General features: G+C 39.5%; 1 protein-coding gene across 1 annotated transcript; it reads left to right on the top strand.

The window, feature by feature from the left end:
* Positions 1–92: 92 nt before the first annotated feature.
* Positions 93–1,461, top strand: GCK72_000395 (uncharacterized protein; the record flags this gene model as incomplete). Its single annotated transcript, XM_003095514.2, has 4 exons — positions 93–134; positions 194–259; positions 310–407; positions 1,317–1,461. 4 exons carry the CDS (start codon positions 93–95, stop codon positions 1,459–1,461), a joined length of 351 nt encoding a protein of 116 aa, XP_003095562.2.
* Positions 1,462–17,336: the final 15,875 nt, after the last annotated feature.

Below are 17,336 nucleotides of genomic sequence, written 5' to 3'. Positions count from 1 at the left end.
ATCTCGAATTTCACTCATTTTTCTTCATTAAAACTATTAAAAAACCGGATTTTTTTTCATTTTTTTTTCAGTTTCCTCAAATTCCATCGAAAATGGAGGCTCAAGGTGCATCGGCAATGCCTCAGGCGTCACAGGTAACAGGTTTTATGGCCTAAAAATTATTTTAAAATCCAAAAAAAAAATCCTTTTTCAGGAAAAAGATAAGGTACGCCAACAAGCTGAAAATCAAGAAACCGCGAAAAATGGCATGATTTCTCAGGTTTATCGTGGAATTTATCGATTTTTCCAAAGAAAAATTGAAAATTTCAGATTTTGGACCAGGCGGCGATGCAAAGATTGAGTAATCTCGCTGTCGCCAAGCCAGAGAAAGCTCAAATGGTTGAAGCCGCGTTGATTAACATGGCCAGGTTGGTAGACCTGAAAAATATCGATTTTATAGAAAAAATGCGGAAAAAATGAAAAAATTTCTTTTTTTTTAACTTTTATCAATTTTTGTGCAAAATTATTGCTAAAAAAGCTTGAAAATGTGTTATTCTTGCTCAAAATTAACGAAAAAAAATGGCCCAAAATGATAAAATGGCCCAAAATAAAATGGCCCAAAATTTGTCATTACTGTGGAAAAATTTTTGAAAACTTTAATTTTTATCGAAAAAGTGAATTTTCTTGTCTAAAAACAGCAAAAACCTACTCGAATTCTCCCAAAATTATTGAAAATTGTTATTTCCGTGGAATCCATAGATTTTTTACCAAAAACAGAAATTTTTCAAAAGAATTCAACTTTTTCGCTTTATTCAGCACAAATAGCACTTAAGGTAAAATTCTGCCCCGAATCCAATATTTTCAACTCAAAATTCAGAGTTTTCTGCTGATTTTTCCTCAAAAACTGGTTTTTTCCCGCGAAAAATCGTTCTTTTCAGCTCGAAACCTCAAAAATCGAAGTTTTCAGACGATTTCGAAGATTTTTCTTAAGAACACTAGAATTTCCCGTCATTTTTGTCATTTTCATCTCTAAATTTGTTTCAAATCTGCTATTAGCTTGGTACAGTTCTTACAACTGCGCTCCACCGAAATTCCCTTGAAAAATGTCTCTTTTTCTCTGCGTCTCTCAATTTCTCACACTATTTTCTTCGGCTTCGGTAGAGCGCGGTTGTAAGAAGCGTGCCGTGATAATATTATCCCCTCAAAAGTATCTTTTTAGAAAAATTGCAATTTTCAGACCAAAAATCACATTTTTTCAACTTATTTTTGATAAAATCTCTCAAAATTTAGGTGAAATTCTCGTTTTTCCTCCAATAAATTCATATTTCCATTTCCAGAAGAGGTCAATTATCGGGAAAAATGAGTGACGATGGCCTGAAAGCCCTCATGGAACGTGTCTCCGCCCAAACCCAAAAGTCCACTTCCGTCAAGTTCGATCGCCGTCGCAACGAGTTGGATTCCGACGAGGAGTTGGATCTTTAATTGCTTTTTTTTCTCGCTTTTTTGTATTTTTCAACATATTTTTTGCTTTTTCAGCTTTTTTTTTCCATTTTTTCGCCGCTCAAAATGAATTTAAATTTTAAATTTTTATTTTCCGACGAGGCTAGACACTTTTCGCCCCGTTTCCGCCCGAGCGAGTGTAAAAATTCCAGAATTTTAAAATAGTTTAAAACGGCGAAAAACACTTTTGTAAAAGGAATGTAAAAAACGTTAAGGGGAGGAGGGAACTGGTTCTCACCAAGGAATCGGAGAAATAAGAAGTTTATGTCATTTACGACAAACTTTCGTGATAGAGAATGCGTCTATCGAAAAAAAAATTTGCAATTTTCTAAAATTTCCAAAAAAATCTCTTTTTTCTTGATTTTTTCCTTGTTTCCTCTTTCTTATCGCCTATTTTATCCGTAAACAACTTGCAAAAAAATCCAAATCCTCATTTTCCAAAAAATACGGGCAGTCCGGAATCGAACCCTCGATGCTAGTTTTGTAGCCCGCCTCCTTACCGGTTGTGCCACGGTTTTGCGCCAAGGAGACATCAGGTGAGCCGCTGCCGCCGGAACGTTTATCATAACCCTCGCCGGCGCGCCACCACTTCGACACCGATGGTCTACCCGGTAAGAAGTCGGGCCAGTAATCGAGCAACCAGGGTTCGATTCCCACTAAGCGTTTTTTTTTCTTTTTTGCTTTTTGTAAGAAGCAGCCTGGTATATTTTTCATTGAATCTGAAGGCATTTTAGATAGATTTCCACTCAAAAACTCTTCAATTTTGAGCTTTTTCAGAAATTTCAGTTTTTCTCAGCTATAAATTTCCACCTGCGCCATCCCCGTTCCCCAAATATCCCATTTTTTTCACGTCATCTTGTCGTCTCTCTTCAGAAGTTTGTTCTTCGTCATCCCCCCTCTCAAGTGACGTACTTCTTGTTTCTAACTTTAATTTTATCTATCTCCACACGTGCCTCTCTACATCCAAAATAAACAAAATTCAGTTTTAGAAGAAGTTGAAGTGGTCGGAGGTGCCACGTCACACACCACCGAACCCATGTGGCTCCGCGCTGACCAAATGGGGGGGGGGGGGCGATAATTGAGTTAAACGGAGCATGAGAAGGACTCCAGAATGGAAAAATACTTTACTTTGAGTTCCATTATACTACTTTTATAGTAAAGAAAACTTATTTTAATGAGTGGAGGGCGAATAATTGAAATTTTTGAAATTTGGTCAAAGATCGCTCTAATTTTTAATTTTTCCATCAGAAATATGTGCTTGAATAGGAGCAACAGGTGATAACTATAGGGAGTGTTTGATTTTTTAAGTTTCTGATTGTCGTGAGCAGATTCGAAACATTCATGAAAAACTTAAGAGTGGAAATGTTTGAGACACCGTCTATGGGCTTCTTTGTTGTATTACTGTATTGAATTTACATTGACTAGATAGATCAAATCTAGATCTTCATTTTTGTAGTTGACAACTTTTTGATAGCTATTCACGCTTTCGAGATATGCGCTCTCAAAGTTAACGGGCGAGAGAGCGTGCGAAACGAGGAGGTCGTCTCGTTTCTCTGCGTCTCCTTCTCTCTTCCTCGAGTCGTTCTCCAGGTACCTATTTTTAAAGGCGCATATCTCGAAAGCGTGAATAGCTATCGAAAAGTTGTCAACTACAAAAATAGAGATCTAGATTTGATCTACACAACCAATATAATTCTGAAACAGTGTGATAAAATATGAAGTGAAGAAATCGCTTGAAACTTTGACTTTTAAAAACATTTCTTTCCTGCGCTGTTTTTTGTTTTTATTTTAAATTTTCAGATGTTTTAATAGATTTTTTCAAACTATCTTGTTTTTCGAATCTTCAGACTTCTGACTCATCTGAAATCTGAAATCTCAACAAAAAATCGGAAAATCTGAATAAAAAACAATTGTCTATCTAGATCGTAGTCTGTCTACCTAATTTTCATCCTTTTTCCATTTGTCTAATTCATTGAGTGCTCCTTTTTTTTCTAGTGTTCCGGTGGCCCCCCACCCAATAAAGTTGATTTATATTTTTTTCCTGCAAAAAAGCTAACCAAATTTAGTGACGCATACAAATCGTTATTACATCTTGTTCTCGGGGTTAGTTTGCTCTTGAAAATTGAGTAGATCATAATTACCACCACGCGAACCTGAAAAGAGGAAAACTTTTTTTTTCCAAAAATTAGACTCATTTTAACTGCTCAGAATTACGTCCCACCGGTTCAAAATTGTACTGGTTGTGTAGATCAAAACAAGATCTTCATTTTTGCAGTTGACAACTTTTTGATAGCTATTCACGCTTTTGAGATACGCGCCTTTAAAGATTGGGAGGCGAGAGAGCATGCGAAACGAGGAGTGCGTCTCGCTTCTCTGCGTCTCTCCTCCTCTCTCCCTCTCGCTGCTTTCAAACTGCAATCGTTAAAGGCGCATATCTCAAAAGCGTGAGTAGCTATCAAAAAGTTGTCAACTACAAAAATGTAGCCCTTGTTTTGATCTACACAGCCAATATAATTTTGACCCGGTGAGCTCATTGGGAACCCGATGAGAGGCTCTTAAAGTTGACCAATTTTTCAACTCAAAACCCCCTAATCTTCTCAAGTTCTCCTCATTTTTGTCATTTCTTTTGTTTTCCAAAAATAAATCGGAGCATCTGAAACAAAGATGATTTCATCACGAGACCTAAATGAGAAGTATTTCTTTCTCTTCCAAGTTCCAAGGACAATTTCGGTTATGTCAACATTCTTCTTATTTCCGTCTACATAGGTCGCGTGGGTTTTCAATCTCCAAAAAAGTTTTGCGGGGCTCAAAATTGAAAAATGAAAAAGAAACGCCTCAAGGCGCTATTTTTGGACAAGTGCAATGAGTCATCCAGTTCAAAAAAGGGGAGTGGCCTAGAAAGTTTTCTAGGCCACTAAATATACGTGAAATATACCAAACCGCCCAAGACTAATTCAATAATGTCTGCTATTCAATGAACCCGGAAGCTTTTCTTATTTTACTCTGTCTGCTGTTGGAAATCCCTGGAGTTTCCTTGATTTAGGGAACTTCCGATTGTCTAAACTCGATAATTGTTATGTTATTATACTCAGAAAAAGATGCAAAAAATAATGGCAAGGAGAAAAAATTGAACCCCGGATGCTAGATTACCGGCTAGACTCCTTACCAGGTAGGCTATAGGGGCGGGAGCGCGGGCGCGCCGGCGAGGGTGGTGATAAGAGTGCCACGTGGCGGTGGTGGTGGCGGTGGCGGCGCCGCCGGTTATCACAACCCTCGCTGTCGCGCCGCCACCTTCGTCTCCATGGTGTACCCGGTAAGGAGTCTGGCCAGTAATCTCGCATCCGGGGTTCGATTCCGAGTGGCTCCTATCATTTTTTGTTTTTTGTAAGGATTATGGTGGTATAGATTTCATAAGATTTGAGCGCTTCTAACTATGTTAAGCAAGATCAAAAACCTTCTTGTTTTCCAAATACGATAGTCTATGGCCCCTTTTAATACTGATTATCTCAGGAACATAAACAATAAGGATATGAGCTGATGTCTAGTCAGGAGACCAAAAAAGTTTTATTTTTTCAAAATATTCCATTAGTGACGGCGCTGCTCCGCACATTTCGGAACTCACAAATTCAAAAGTTTAAAAGTTTTTAAACTTCTCTTCCCGGTTTCGTTGATGCGTGAAGTGGGGGTCAATCTATGATCATCACTTTTTGGGCGGCCCCCTCAATTGCTCGGTCTCCTCTGGATTACTTTTTTCGAATTCAATCAAACCACTCAACTCACTTTTCTGTCTTTGTTTTTCAATACCTCTTATCCTATACGTCAGAGAACGGGAAACCCCCTTTAAATACCCAGTTTTTAAAGGAACAGATGGAAAACCCCTTTCAGATTTTTTTATTTTAATTTCAAAATCTTTTCAAAAAATCCGCAATTTTTTTCTGATTATAACGGTGGTACTTTCAACTTCTGAAACTAAGATTAGAGCGCGCGGCGACCGAGGATTTTCTAGGCCGCGGCCACCGAGATACAAAAATTCTTCTAACTCGCTTTAATTTAGGTTTTAGACATTGAAAATTATATTGTTAGAATTAGGAAAAAATGGCGGATTGTTGGGTCTAGAAAATTTTTTTATTTGAAAAACAATATTTTTTCTCAAATTTCATCAACTCCACTTCCCCAATAGTCACTTTTCAATTAATTTCGAAATTTCCCGAAATTCCGAAAACTCCTTTCCCATTTCCTCATTTCATCATCTCATTTCCCTAAAATTCGTATCTCCTCCTCAAGCTCCGCCCCCTTTTGCTCACGACCAGAGAGTGCTTCAATTTTAATTCATTTTCACACTTTATTCGATGACCCTGTGTGCACACATACTTTTAATTTATTTTCCGGTTGCGCTTCTGGGGATAAGCACCAGTTTTGAATTGAAATTGGTTTATACTAGAAAAAAAAAGAGAAAAAAGGTTTTGGGGGGAGGGGGGAATCGAACCCCGGAGTGTCGTGACGCCGCCAAAAACGGGAACGCCTGCGCCACGCGGCCGCACACCAGAAGAGACACCCACGGTGGTGTAGAAAGTGGGTGTTCGCGCGCCGCGCTCGGCCCCCATTAGAATTTTTTAAATAATTTTCGAAAAAATTTTTTAAAGCCAAAATAACTCCCGCTGTCAGGTGATAATTCCCCCGGGGGAATTCATAATAATTGAATAAATTCTTACTCATTTCATTCGTATTAGTCTCTCTCTCCTCCACTTGAATAACTTCATTCTAATCTACTCTACTCGATTATTCTATTTCCGTCTCGTAGCACAAAAAAGTGAAATGAAAAATTTAGACTCCGGAACTTAATGAGAATGATCTGAAAGTTCAAGATGAGAATGGTCGTCAGAGAGGATTAAAAACGACAGAAATTTTTTATTTCTAGCGCGAAAAACTTTGAAAAAACCTGAAAAATGAAAATTTTGCGTTTTTTACTTCATAAAGGACTAACTTCCCAACTTTGAGAAGCTAGGCCATCACATGAAACATTTTTTCCTTAAAAAACCTTTTTTTTTCTTTAAGGGCCTAGAAAACTCCTAGGCCACCACCTCAAAACACAAAATACGTTTTCCTCGAAACGTTTCACCACGTCTTCTTAGAAGCTGTGACATGTCAAATAGGCTCCGCCCACTTTTGTGTAGCAACTTTACTTCTAGCACGGATGTAAAGTTTTGAAGGTTCCGTTCAAAGTACCGTCGGGGGTTCAATTTTTTCGCTGGCCAACGTTTTTTTCTGTTGGATTTTTTTCACTTTTGCACAAATCAGAAATTCAAAATATCACCCACATCCGGTCTGTTACGCTTCGAGAAATTCAGTGAACCAATTTTTCAAACAACTTTTAGAGAAACCTGAAAAATCGGAAGTTCAATAACTTCCATTTGATCAAAACACGGCGGTTCATTTTGAGCGTAGATCAAATTTGAAAACAGATTCAGAATCCTCACGTCTTCAGCATTCCAAATATTCCATTTTCGAAAAAAAAAACGTTATGTTTTTTGTGTTTTTCCTCACCCAAGTATGCAATAACTTGAGTTTAGCTGTTTTTCCAATGGAAACGTGTCAAACCACAAATAGTCAGGCGACAGGTGAATTTTATATATTGTTTTCTGTTTTCACAATGTGTAATAGTAAATGGATAAAAGATTCAGTTTGTTCTCGAAAACAAGTTAGCTCCATTTTTAGTCTGGTGCTTTGACAAAGCGGTATTTTTGACAACTTTTTGATAGGTCTTCACGCTTTTGAGGTGTGCGCCTTTGTGTCTTTTTACTACCCCAAACCCTTCCAGAACACCTTAATTTTAAAAGCAAACCCACCAGAAGGGTCTTAAAAAGAAGCAAAAAATAATTGGGAGCAGTGGGAATCGAACCACGGATGCTAGATTCCCAGTCAGACTGTCTACCAGGTACACTACGGGAGCGGAGGTGGCGGCGCGACGGCGAGGGTTATGATAAGAGTGTGAAAAAACGGTGGTGGTGGCGGTAGTACCACCACCATGTTATGACAACCCGCGTCAGCGCGCCTGCGCCCCCGCCCCTATAGCTTATCCGGTAAGGAGTCTGACCAGAAATCTGGCAACCAGGGTTCGATTCCCACTAAGTCCTATTATTTTTTGCTTTTTGTAACGATTACGGTGGTATATATTTCATAAGATTTGAGCGCTTCTAAATATGTTATTTGAACTTTGAGTTCCATAAACCGTCTTAAGCAAGATATTTTTTTTGCTTAGGTCAGTAGAAGTAAGCAAACATTTAGTCACTTTTCCAACAACCGTATTTTTTGGTATTTTTTCTCCGAGTTTGGTATAATGTTTACCTAACCGTCCGCCTTCTCATTAGTACCCCCCTTATGATATTTCCGTGTTCCACTGTCTTCCCCTGGAGACCTACTGACGTGATTCCACGTCAGTCCCACCCAAAAAAAAACCTCAAAATGTTTTGTCTCCTCACCAAACTTGTCATATTTTTCTGAATTTTGAATTCTGTGTGTGTGTGTTCGCCCCCGTTATTTTTTCAAAAAGAATTGTGAGACAAAAAGAGGTTTGCAGCATGAAATAATACACGTCTCAAAGAATGAATATATCAAAAAGTTAGAGGCTTAGAGGGACCACCAATTTTTTGATTTCCAAAGAAATATTGTTTTCTTATGCATCAGTCTTCATATTTTGAGAAGTTGAGCCAGGAGGAGGCGTAGATCAAAATAATATATGCTTTTTGTTACCGCCCACAAACAAAAATTTTTAACATTTGGCATTTCAGTTGAAATAAAACGAGTGGCGGACTAGTTTTCCAAAATTTGGGTTTTCTAGGCCACCGAACCAATTTTGGTCTATAATACACATTGTTGGACTTTCAAGGTTACCGAGTACCCAAAATTGCACATTTTTCATCAAAAATCGGGCGAGGGACTAGTTTTCCGAAATTTTGGTTTTCTAGGCCACCACTTCAGTTATTGTTAAAAATGGGCCCATTTTAGCATTTTTTGTCTTCCAAATACCCTTATCAGCCACTTTATCGTTATGAAAAACGTGGGGGACTAGGTTCCCAAAATTTGGTTTTCTAGGCCACCACACCAATTTTTATCAAAAATTCAGGTTTTTCACATTTTTAGATTTTCTAGGTTACCGAGTACCCAAAATTGAAGATTTTTAATTAAAAAACGGGTGAGGGACTAGTTTCCCAAATTTTGGATTTCTAGTCCCCCCCACCAACGTAAAATCGGGTTTTAAGTCTTTTAAGTGTATTTTTTTTTCAATTTTTTTTGTGGTAACACTTATATTCCAGTTATCTGAGAATGTTACTGAAAAACGTGGGGGACTAGTTTCCCAAAATTTGGGTTTTCTAGGCCATCTCAAATTTTTTGAGCCCTAGACCCCTATCCACCCTCTAAATAGAAACAATTGTTTTGTTATTATTTAACACGTGGTGTTCTAAGTAAAGACAACAGCGTTAAATATGAGTAGCTAAACAATAAGGTTTAGGTACATTAGTCTTTCATAGTGTAGCGGTGTCAGACTAAGACTAACTTCGTGATTCAAATACACATTTATTCTAACACTTAAAATATAGGACAAGAACAGTCTCTCTGATAAGAGAGTCAGAAAAGAGCCCCGATTGCGCCCGTAAGAGACCTTTTATAGAACTCTTATCGGTCGCCTCGTGGAGAAACGATAATAAGGAGAAAACAAAAACGGTACCCTGACATCCCCCTCCGTTTGGAGACGCACGTCCCGGGCGGAAGGATAGGTCAGGATAATAATAATACACTAGCTATGGATAAAAAGAGAGAGTAAATTACGAAATACCAAATCAATTGATTTCGTAATGTAACTCGGCCGGCAGGTTCTGAAGACGTCGACTTCTCCGCAACTGCCCTGGATGTTGTTGGCCATCTCCCGTTGATGCACGATCTCTCCCTCTCCAACCGTTCACTTCTTTCTCCAGCCAATCGTGTTGTCCTATTTCTTCATCGAAACTTCCATATTTGTTCTGGTGCATTGATGGTGCCATTGAACCAATCGATCCTTCGGTAGCAGACGTCTCGCTTCCCAGATCGTCGTCGCTGTCATCTCGTTCCGGTCTGGCTTCGTTGAATTTCTTGACACGATTTTTATGCACCGTTTCGACTTTGCCTCTATCGGTTCTTATCGTGATTGTTGATGCCGTTAATGAAACAATTGTGACCGGCGGTGAAAATTGGTACATGAGTTTCTTTGCAGTGGGGTTTTGTATCACGACTTTCTCCCCTACTTCGAAGATGGGTACCCTGACTTTTCTAATTTTGTCGTGAGCTTTCTTGGCGTTTCTTAGAGAATTCTCCAATTCTCCGTAGACCGCTTCATGACATTGTCGAATGCTTTCTGACAAGTTCTCTACCATATCTTCCTCATCCCTGTATATTGGTCTCAGTGTTTTGATCATTATGTCGGTTGGTGATACTGTCATTCTTCCAAAAACGATGTATTCTGGAGAATATTTCACTGAGGAATGGTAACCAGCGTTGTATGATTGAATTACTAGCGGAAGCTTTTCATCCCAATTATCATAGTTAATTGGATTACTTGTGGATAGCGTTAGCATTTCCTCCAATGTTCGATTCAGTATTTCTACCGCTCCATTTGTTTCATGGTGGTAGATATGGAGTGTTTAACCTCCAATATTCTACACACTTCTTCAAACATTTTTGACATGAAGTTTGTCCCTTGATCTGTGACAATTTCTTCGGGAATCCCGTGTATTGACACAATATTCTCTAGAAGAAATTTCAAGGTGGTTTCCGCCGTTTGATTTGCTGTTGCTTTGGCAATTGCAAACTTTGAGAACGCGTCGGTGGCAACAATAATGAGTTTCTTGCCATGTATCGTTTCCGATAGTGGTCCCATGACATCAATATGAATTCTTTGAAAAGGTCTATTTGGGATTTCCCATTTGCCCATAGGCAAGACGTGACAATAAGCTGACGGGTTCTTTCGTCTCTGGCATTCTTCACATGTTGAAATGACCTTTTCTATTTCACTTTTCATTTTGTTCCAGATGGCAATATTCTCTAATTTCGCTATCATTTTGCCGGCGCCTATATGGCTATTTGCTTTGTGTATTGTCCTGATAAGAGTCTCGGTCTCCCTGTTTCCTCCTTCAATTATTACAGGAGGCAGTTGTCCTTCTTTCCTCGGGATTCCGTATACTATGTCATTGATTACCATGAATTTGTCTTGCAATTTCATGGATTCAATGTCTTCGTCTTCTTGCAGGAGTTTTTTCTTGATGTGCTGGACAGCCTTGCTCCTATCTTGGATGTTCTTCAGGTTAGTGGTCTTTTCAATTTCATTTGTTCCTTCAATGAACGTTACCACTTTTCCCTCGTTTTCTACTCTTTGTCTTGAAAGAGCATCCGCTAAAGGATTTTCTTTCCCTGGACGATAAACAATTTCCACATCATACATTTGTATTATTGCTTGATGACGTAGTAGTCTACCGCTCATTTCTTTTTCTTTCCTATGGAGCAGAGATTTCAATGGTTGATGATCTGTTACGACCTTTACCTTTTTCCCAAAAATGTATGGTCTGTAATGCGTGAGTCCCCAAGTAATGGCAAGTGCTTCAGACTCAATTGCTGCGTACCTCTGTTCTACAGGTGTAGTTGGACGACTAGCATAGGCTATTACTTTCAATTTGTCGTCTTGTTTCTGTAGTAACACAGCTGCTATCCCTATTTTGGACGCGTCGGTATGCATTTCAAAATCCCCGTCCATTCTAGGTGTTGTGAGAATGGGAGGAGAAATCAATCTTTGCTTGACTTCTTCAAAAGCTTTTTCTTGTTCCTCTCCCCAATTGAATTCAACGTCTTTTTGAGTCAACGTTGTGAGGGGTTTTACAATAATGGCATAATCTTTGATGAACCTCCGAAAATACCCTGACATTCCTAGAAAGGATTTGACTTCAGATAGTGTCGTTGGTGTCGGAAATTTCCTAATAGCTTCCGTTTTCTCCCCACTTGGTTGAATCGTATTGTTTTCAATGACGAATCCCAGAAAGCTAATTTTAGTTCTTCCAATCTGAGATTTTTCTGCCTTCAATTTTAACCCCATATTAATCATGAGTTGAAAAAATTCTTCCAAATTTCTCAGATGTTCCTCTTCGTCTCGGGATACTACAATGAGGTCGTCTACGTATAGAATCATTGTTCCTGTAAACTGTTTTTCTACCTCAGCCATAGCCCGTTAAAAAGTGTCTGGCGCGCCTTTCAATCCCATGGGCATATATCGATATTGGAATACCCCCATGTGACAGCAGAACGCTGTACGTTCTTTATGCGCTTCGTGCATTGGTATTGTGTGGAATCCTTGAGCAATGTCAAACACAGAAAATAGCTTTCCTCTAGAAGCTTCTTCCGTAACATCAATGGTGTTTGGCATGATATATGTACGACTTCTTGTGATGAGGTTCAATCTTCTATAGTCAATGACAATTCTTATTTCTCCATTAGCCTTTGGAATGCTCAGAAGAGGGGATGTATACGGAGACGTCGATTCTTCAATGAGACCGTTGTCTTTCATAAACTTCAACTCCTTTTCCAATTTTTCTCTTTGCTGAGGGCTAACTCTGTACGGCCGGCATTGCGGAATTCTATGATTGTCGTTTAGTTCGATGTAATGCTTGGTTTTTCCTTTGAACCTTCCAATTCGTCCATCGATTCCTACAAAAGCCTGGCTATATTTCCTTATCATTTGCCTCACTCTTTTCTTTGCGCCTGCGGACAAAGAGGATTTCTCCAGGTCTACTTTAGATAGAAGAACTTCAATATTTTGATCCTCCATATTGACTGAATTTATTTCCGGTGAGGTTTTTGTTATTCCTGACCAGACTTCTGCTTCAGCGATTTTCTCACCTTTTCTTAGCACTAAATTGCCATTTCCCGGATTGGTGATTTTTACTACCACCTTCCCTTCACTATCCATTTTTGTGAGAGTTGAACTGATTGAGTAAATCTCATCTGTTTCTCTATCGGTATCCGTGATGATGAACTCTTTGTTCTTTATAGTCACCCCAGGCATTTCTCCGGCAATTATTGCTTGACACCTTGGTGGGATAACTTCCTCTTCTGCACACGTAACCGATATTTTCATGATATTCTCATGCCCATTCTGGTTTGGATCCAATAGTTTGACTGAAGTGTCTCCTATTTTCACTTTTCTTTCCGTCATGTTGAAAGTCAACAATTTTCCTCTGCTATTTAGGGCATTGATGAAATCAACTCCGAGCAAACAAGGTGCTGGAGCTCCTTCATTTTCTGTTATCAGCAATTCATGCGATACATTTGTTTTTCCAACGGTGATTATAGTGGTTACCTTTCCCAGAAATTTCAACTCAGTTCCATTTGCTACTTTTGCTGAACAGGTAGTTCTTTTGACCTTTCCTTCCAGTTTCAGTAACTTTAGGATTCGTTCTGGAATAAGTGATACCGAAGCTCCTGAATCGAGGAGAGCTACCACCGGGACTCCCTCCAAGTGAACGGGAACAAATGGTAAATGTGTTCTCCCGCTAACTGTCATTATGGAGTTTAAGTAGGGTCTTTGTTGAGATGCTTTCCTTCTCCAACAGTTTCTGCAAGTATGTAGAACTTCTGCTACGTCCTGTCTCATGCCTTTCCAGACTGCGATGTCTTGCAATCTCTCCATGACTGTTTTGAAACCATCCGAGTCTTCACAAAAATGAAGATCTCGTATTAATTGTTTCGCATCTTCTCCCGATTCTAAAAGAACTGGTGGGGTCTGTCTTTTGTGTCGTGGGATCCGATAAACAACATCTCCTATGAGGTAAAACATATTCTTCATTCGTTCTGTTGCTTTATTTTCACGGAATAAATTGCGTATTTTGACAATTTTCTTGCTTTTTCTTTGAACTTCTCCTAGACTTTTGTGCGTCCATGTCATTTCGTCTTCGTCTAAGTTGGATTCATTATCCCCCTGTCTTTCTGGAGTGTTTTCCATCCTGTTCCCGTTTTCCAGAAATGGAATTGAAACATTTCCAACTCGGAGACATTTGTTCTGGGTGTCGAATGCGATAAGCAGGTTTTGTTTGTTTAATGAACTGACAACATTCATTCCAAGAATGCAGTTATATGGAATTTTCCAATTTTCCACAACTGAAAAGTTTGTCATTATTCTGAATGGTCCAATCTTCATAGGGACTCTCAAGGATCCTATGAGGTTCAACAACGTGCCATTAGCAGTTAATGCCACTTGGCGTGTGTTGTGAGCCTTATAATTGTATCCCATTCTTTTCAACCATTTTTCAGATATGAGAGAGATACTTGCTCCAGTATCTACCATTGCTTGAATGTAGGCTTGCTGTATTTTCACCTTAATTTTTGGTGTTAGTTCTTCTCTTCCTTTTGTTAAAATGGTTGCTATCATTGGCATAGTTACAATGGAATCACTCCGTTCAATGCTCATAACATCCAGATCTATCGGATCGTCGTTCATCATGATGTTGTGAACTTCCGGTTTCCATCGGCGAATCATCTGTTGTATAGTTGGAGGTGCTTTTCTTGTGATTTTCACTAATTCAGATACAGCTATGCCAGCTGCTTTTCTGACGAAGTAGATTTTGAAAGCGATGATTACCGCAATTGCCAGAAAGACTATCGAGATAATAGGTACTACTACTTTTTTCACGGTACCCATGACTTCGTTTTCAATGAAACTTGCACCTTTGTCCAAACTATCCTGGATAATTCCGGCTAAACCTCTAAATCCTTCAGCTCCTCTGCTCAGCATGTCCTCAACTGTCTGTGAAGATAGCCCTTCACTCTGCAGATTAAGCATGAGTTCGCGTTGGGTTTCCTTCAATTTCATGAGGTTGACTGTCCATGTTGCAAGATAAGCAAATGGGTTATCAATGTTTTCTAGTTTGCTGAAAACGGGTGGTGCTGATAGTGTCAAATTTATTTTTTCTGCTTTTCTTGTAAACGAGATAGGAATGTTTCGGATAACTGGAATTCCATTCGCGCTCTTCCAATCTCCTTCGGTATCTCTGTAGATTCCGAGAGTCACTTCGTCGCATGGTATTTCCACACTATCTTTCATTAAGTCTTTTTCCATTCCTGGAGCTATGAACCATGTCTGATTCTGGACTTGGACCGGTGTGTCTACATAGCACGTTCCATTAACCTTGTGATCGTAGAATACTTTTTCTGCAATAACTTCACTACATTGTGAGACCAAGTAGACCATCCCCGTTGGTGGTGGATGCCCACGGCGCAACTGAACTTTCAATTACGGAATAAGCGGTCGGTCTATGTCGAATATCTCCACCGAAACGGAGCGGATCACGGTATCCTCCAGTTCACAACCGATTGGTATGTTCTTGCTAGATCCTTCAATTTACCTTTATTGTTCTTGTTTAGGACCATCGACCGCACTCTTTTGTACCGAGGTCGGAAGATGAGTGTCCGGCAATATTTTGAGGAGCGGTATGGCTTCTTCCTGGAGTACCCCAGAACCCGAATGGTATACTTCATTGGTAGTTCCGGATCCACTTTCCCCCAGGAGAGCGTGATTTGCGAGTGGTATTAATTAACCTTGTCTTCTTTTAGTTTTCCTTTCTAGTTGTCTTTTCTGTGTTTTTCTTTTCTTTAATAAAGTCATGATTCCAAGACGTCTTATGTAGAATATCAGTGTTCATCTTAAAAGATGAATTTCGATGATTACAGGTTAAGTGCGTAGTCTTGCTCAACATCTTACCAAAGTGAAAAACTTTCTCTGAGTAGGCTTTATTCGATTTAGTAGAATGCCTTGTATGCGTGATTTCCTTTGTCTCAATTGTTTTGTCAAAATATTATTCATCGAAACTTAACGTTTTCCTTCGAAATTTTTGATCTATGCTCAAATAGATCTGTGACTTGGGTCGTTTTCGGCGCCGTGCGACTTACGTCACGTCTTATCTGTAACTTTACTGCCTTTTGCAAAGTAGGGTTACAGGGATGACAATTCTGATAAGCGGGGTCTTCCGAGACCGCGCCTTTCTTATCTAAACTGCTTGCGTCATCCAATAGACTCTCCCCTTAATGACTTTGTTTGGCCCCCGTCGGGTCCGGGTCAAAGAGCATTAATGACTTATCCGTGGGGTGTGAATCAATAAGAAACCGATGGTTTGATCCACCTACAAGTCTGAACCCTTGTTTTCAGGTCACAACATTTGACTTTTGAGAGGTATCTTATCCATTCACATGGTCCAAATCTGTCGTCAGAACTCCTTCGTTACATTTCTGAAAACTTTTCCTTCAGTTTTCATTTCCGGATCATCTTAAAATATCTTTTAACTCGACAGATTTAAAGCAGTATCTTTCTCCCTTTTTTTTTCAGATCCTGGTGTTGATGTTAGCCAGTAGGAAATTCGGTGGCCACCTCGTTAAGTTCCGTAGATCGTGTGGTATGAAACATTTTGACTTGCCAGCTCCAAGAAGGGTACTATTCAGTATCCTTGTCAGACGTGGACTTCTCTTTTACTAGTATCCGCACTCGTCAAATCTTACGATTCGAGGTCACACATGAACAGTATGTTCATGTGCCGAGGGGAACCTCCATGTTATTATTTAACACGTGGTGTTCTAAGTAAAGACAACAGCGTTAAATATGAGTAGCTAAACAATAAGGTTTAGGTACATTAGTCTTTCATAGTGTAGCGGTGTCAGACTAAGACTAACTTCGTGATTCAAATACACATTTATTCTAACACTTAAAATATAGGACAAGAACAGTCTCTCTGATAAGAGAGTCAGAAAAGAGCCCCGATTGCGCCCGTAAGAGACCTTTTATAGAACTCTTATCGGTCGCCTCGTGGAGAAACGATAATAAGGAGAAAACAAAAACGGTACCCTGACAGTTTCATCCCCACAATGTCCATCAAGCTCTCTATTATTAAGTGACCTCTCCCCCACTCCTCCCCCACAAAATTCAACGTCATCAGGCTACGGGGCTACAGCTTCCGGTCCGGAACATGTTTTATTGAAAAAAAACGAAAAAAATCGCGTGATTAAAATTTTTTTTTTGAAAAAAAAAAACAACAAATATTTTGAATTGATACAGTTTCCGCATTCTTTTTCTTCGTTTTTTTGTTGTAATTTGTCAATTAAGGTGTGACCATTCACACCTTTTTTTTTGACGAGACCAAATATCAATTGGGCGACGCCAGAAATGTATTTCACGTCGATGTAATCGAATCATCTTTAAACTTTGCGCTTCCGGTGTGCGGAATACTAAGTGGGGAGCAGTGGATTAGTATAATCTTGTTAAATTCATTGGAAAATTCAGAAAAAAGTTCATAGAAACACCCTTTTGAATTTTAAATTTCAAAGTCTGGGGCGCCTTCGGCGCGGCGAGAAGGTGCGAAAAGGCGCCGACTTGTCTACGCCCCTTGCCACCTTACTGTTTCGCCTGCACGGTGGTCGAGTGGTGTACACAGGTGAACCGCTGGGAATCCTATGTGTGAAAGTGCCAGAATAGCGTCCTATATGTGTCCATAAATGAAACGTGGACCGCGCGTGTGGCGTATATGTGTGGTCGTCTTTTCTGTGTACTGGCCGCGCGTGCACCCATTTGGCTCCCATATGTATGGTCCATATTTGAGGGTGGCGGCCGGCCGCCGCAACGACACTCCGGAATTACACGTGGGCGTGTTGTTTACCGTAAATCGACGCGACATTTTTTTCTATAAGTCCGGGCTCATTTTCTCCGTTTCTCGAAGTTTTTTAACTATTTTCCTCATTCTTTTTGCACAAAACAGATAATGGCAAACTTCAAAAATAAAAATAAAGCTATTTAAACT

The sequence above is a fragment of the Caenorhabditis remanei genome, chromosome I, assembly GCF_010183535.1.
Source record: "Caenorhabditis remanei strain PX506 chromosome I, whole genome shotgun sequence".
Classification (NCBI taxonomy): Eukaryota; Metazoa; Nematoda; class Chromadorea; order Rhabditida; family Rhabditidae; genus Caenorhabditis; species Caenorhabditis remanei.
The sequence above is the reverse complement of the archived record's forward strand: the minus strand, read 5'-3'. Positions and strand labels throughout refer to the sequence as shown.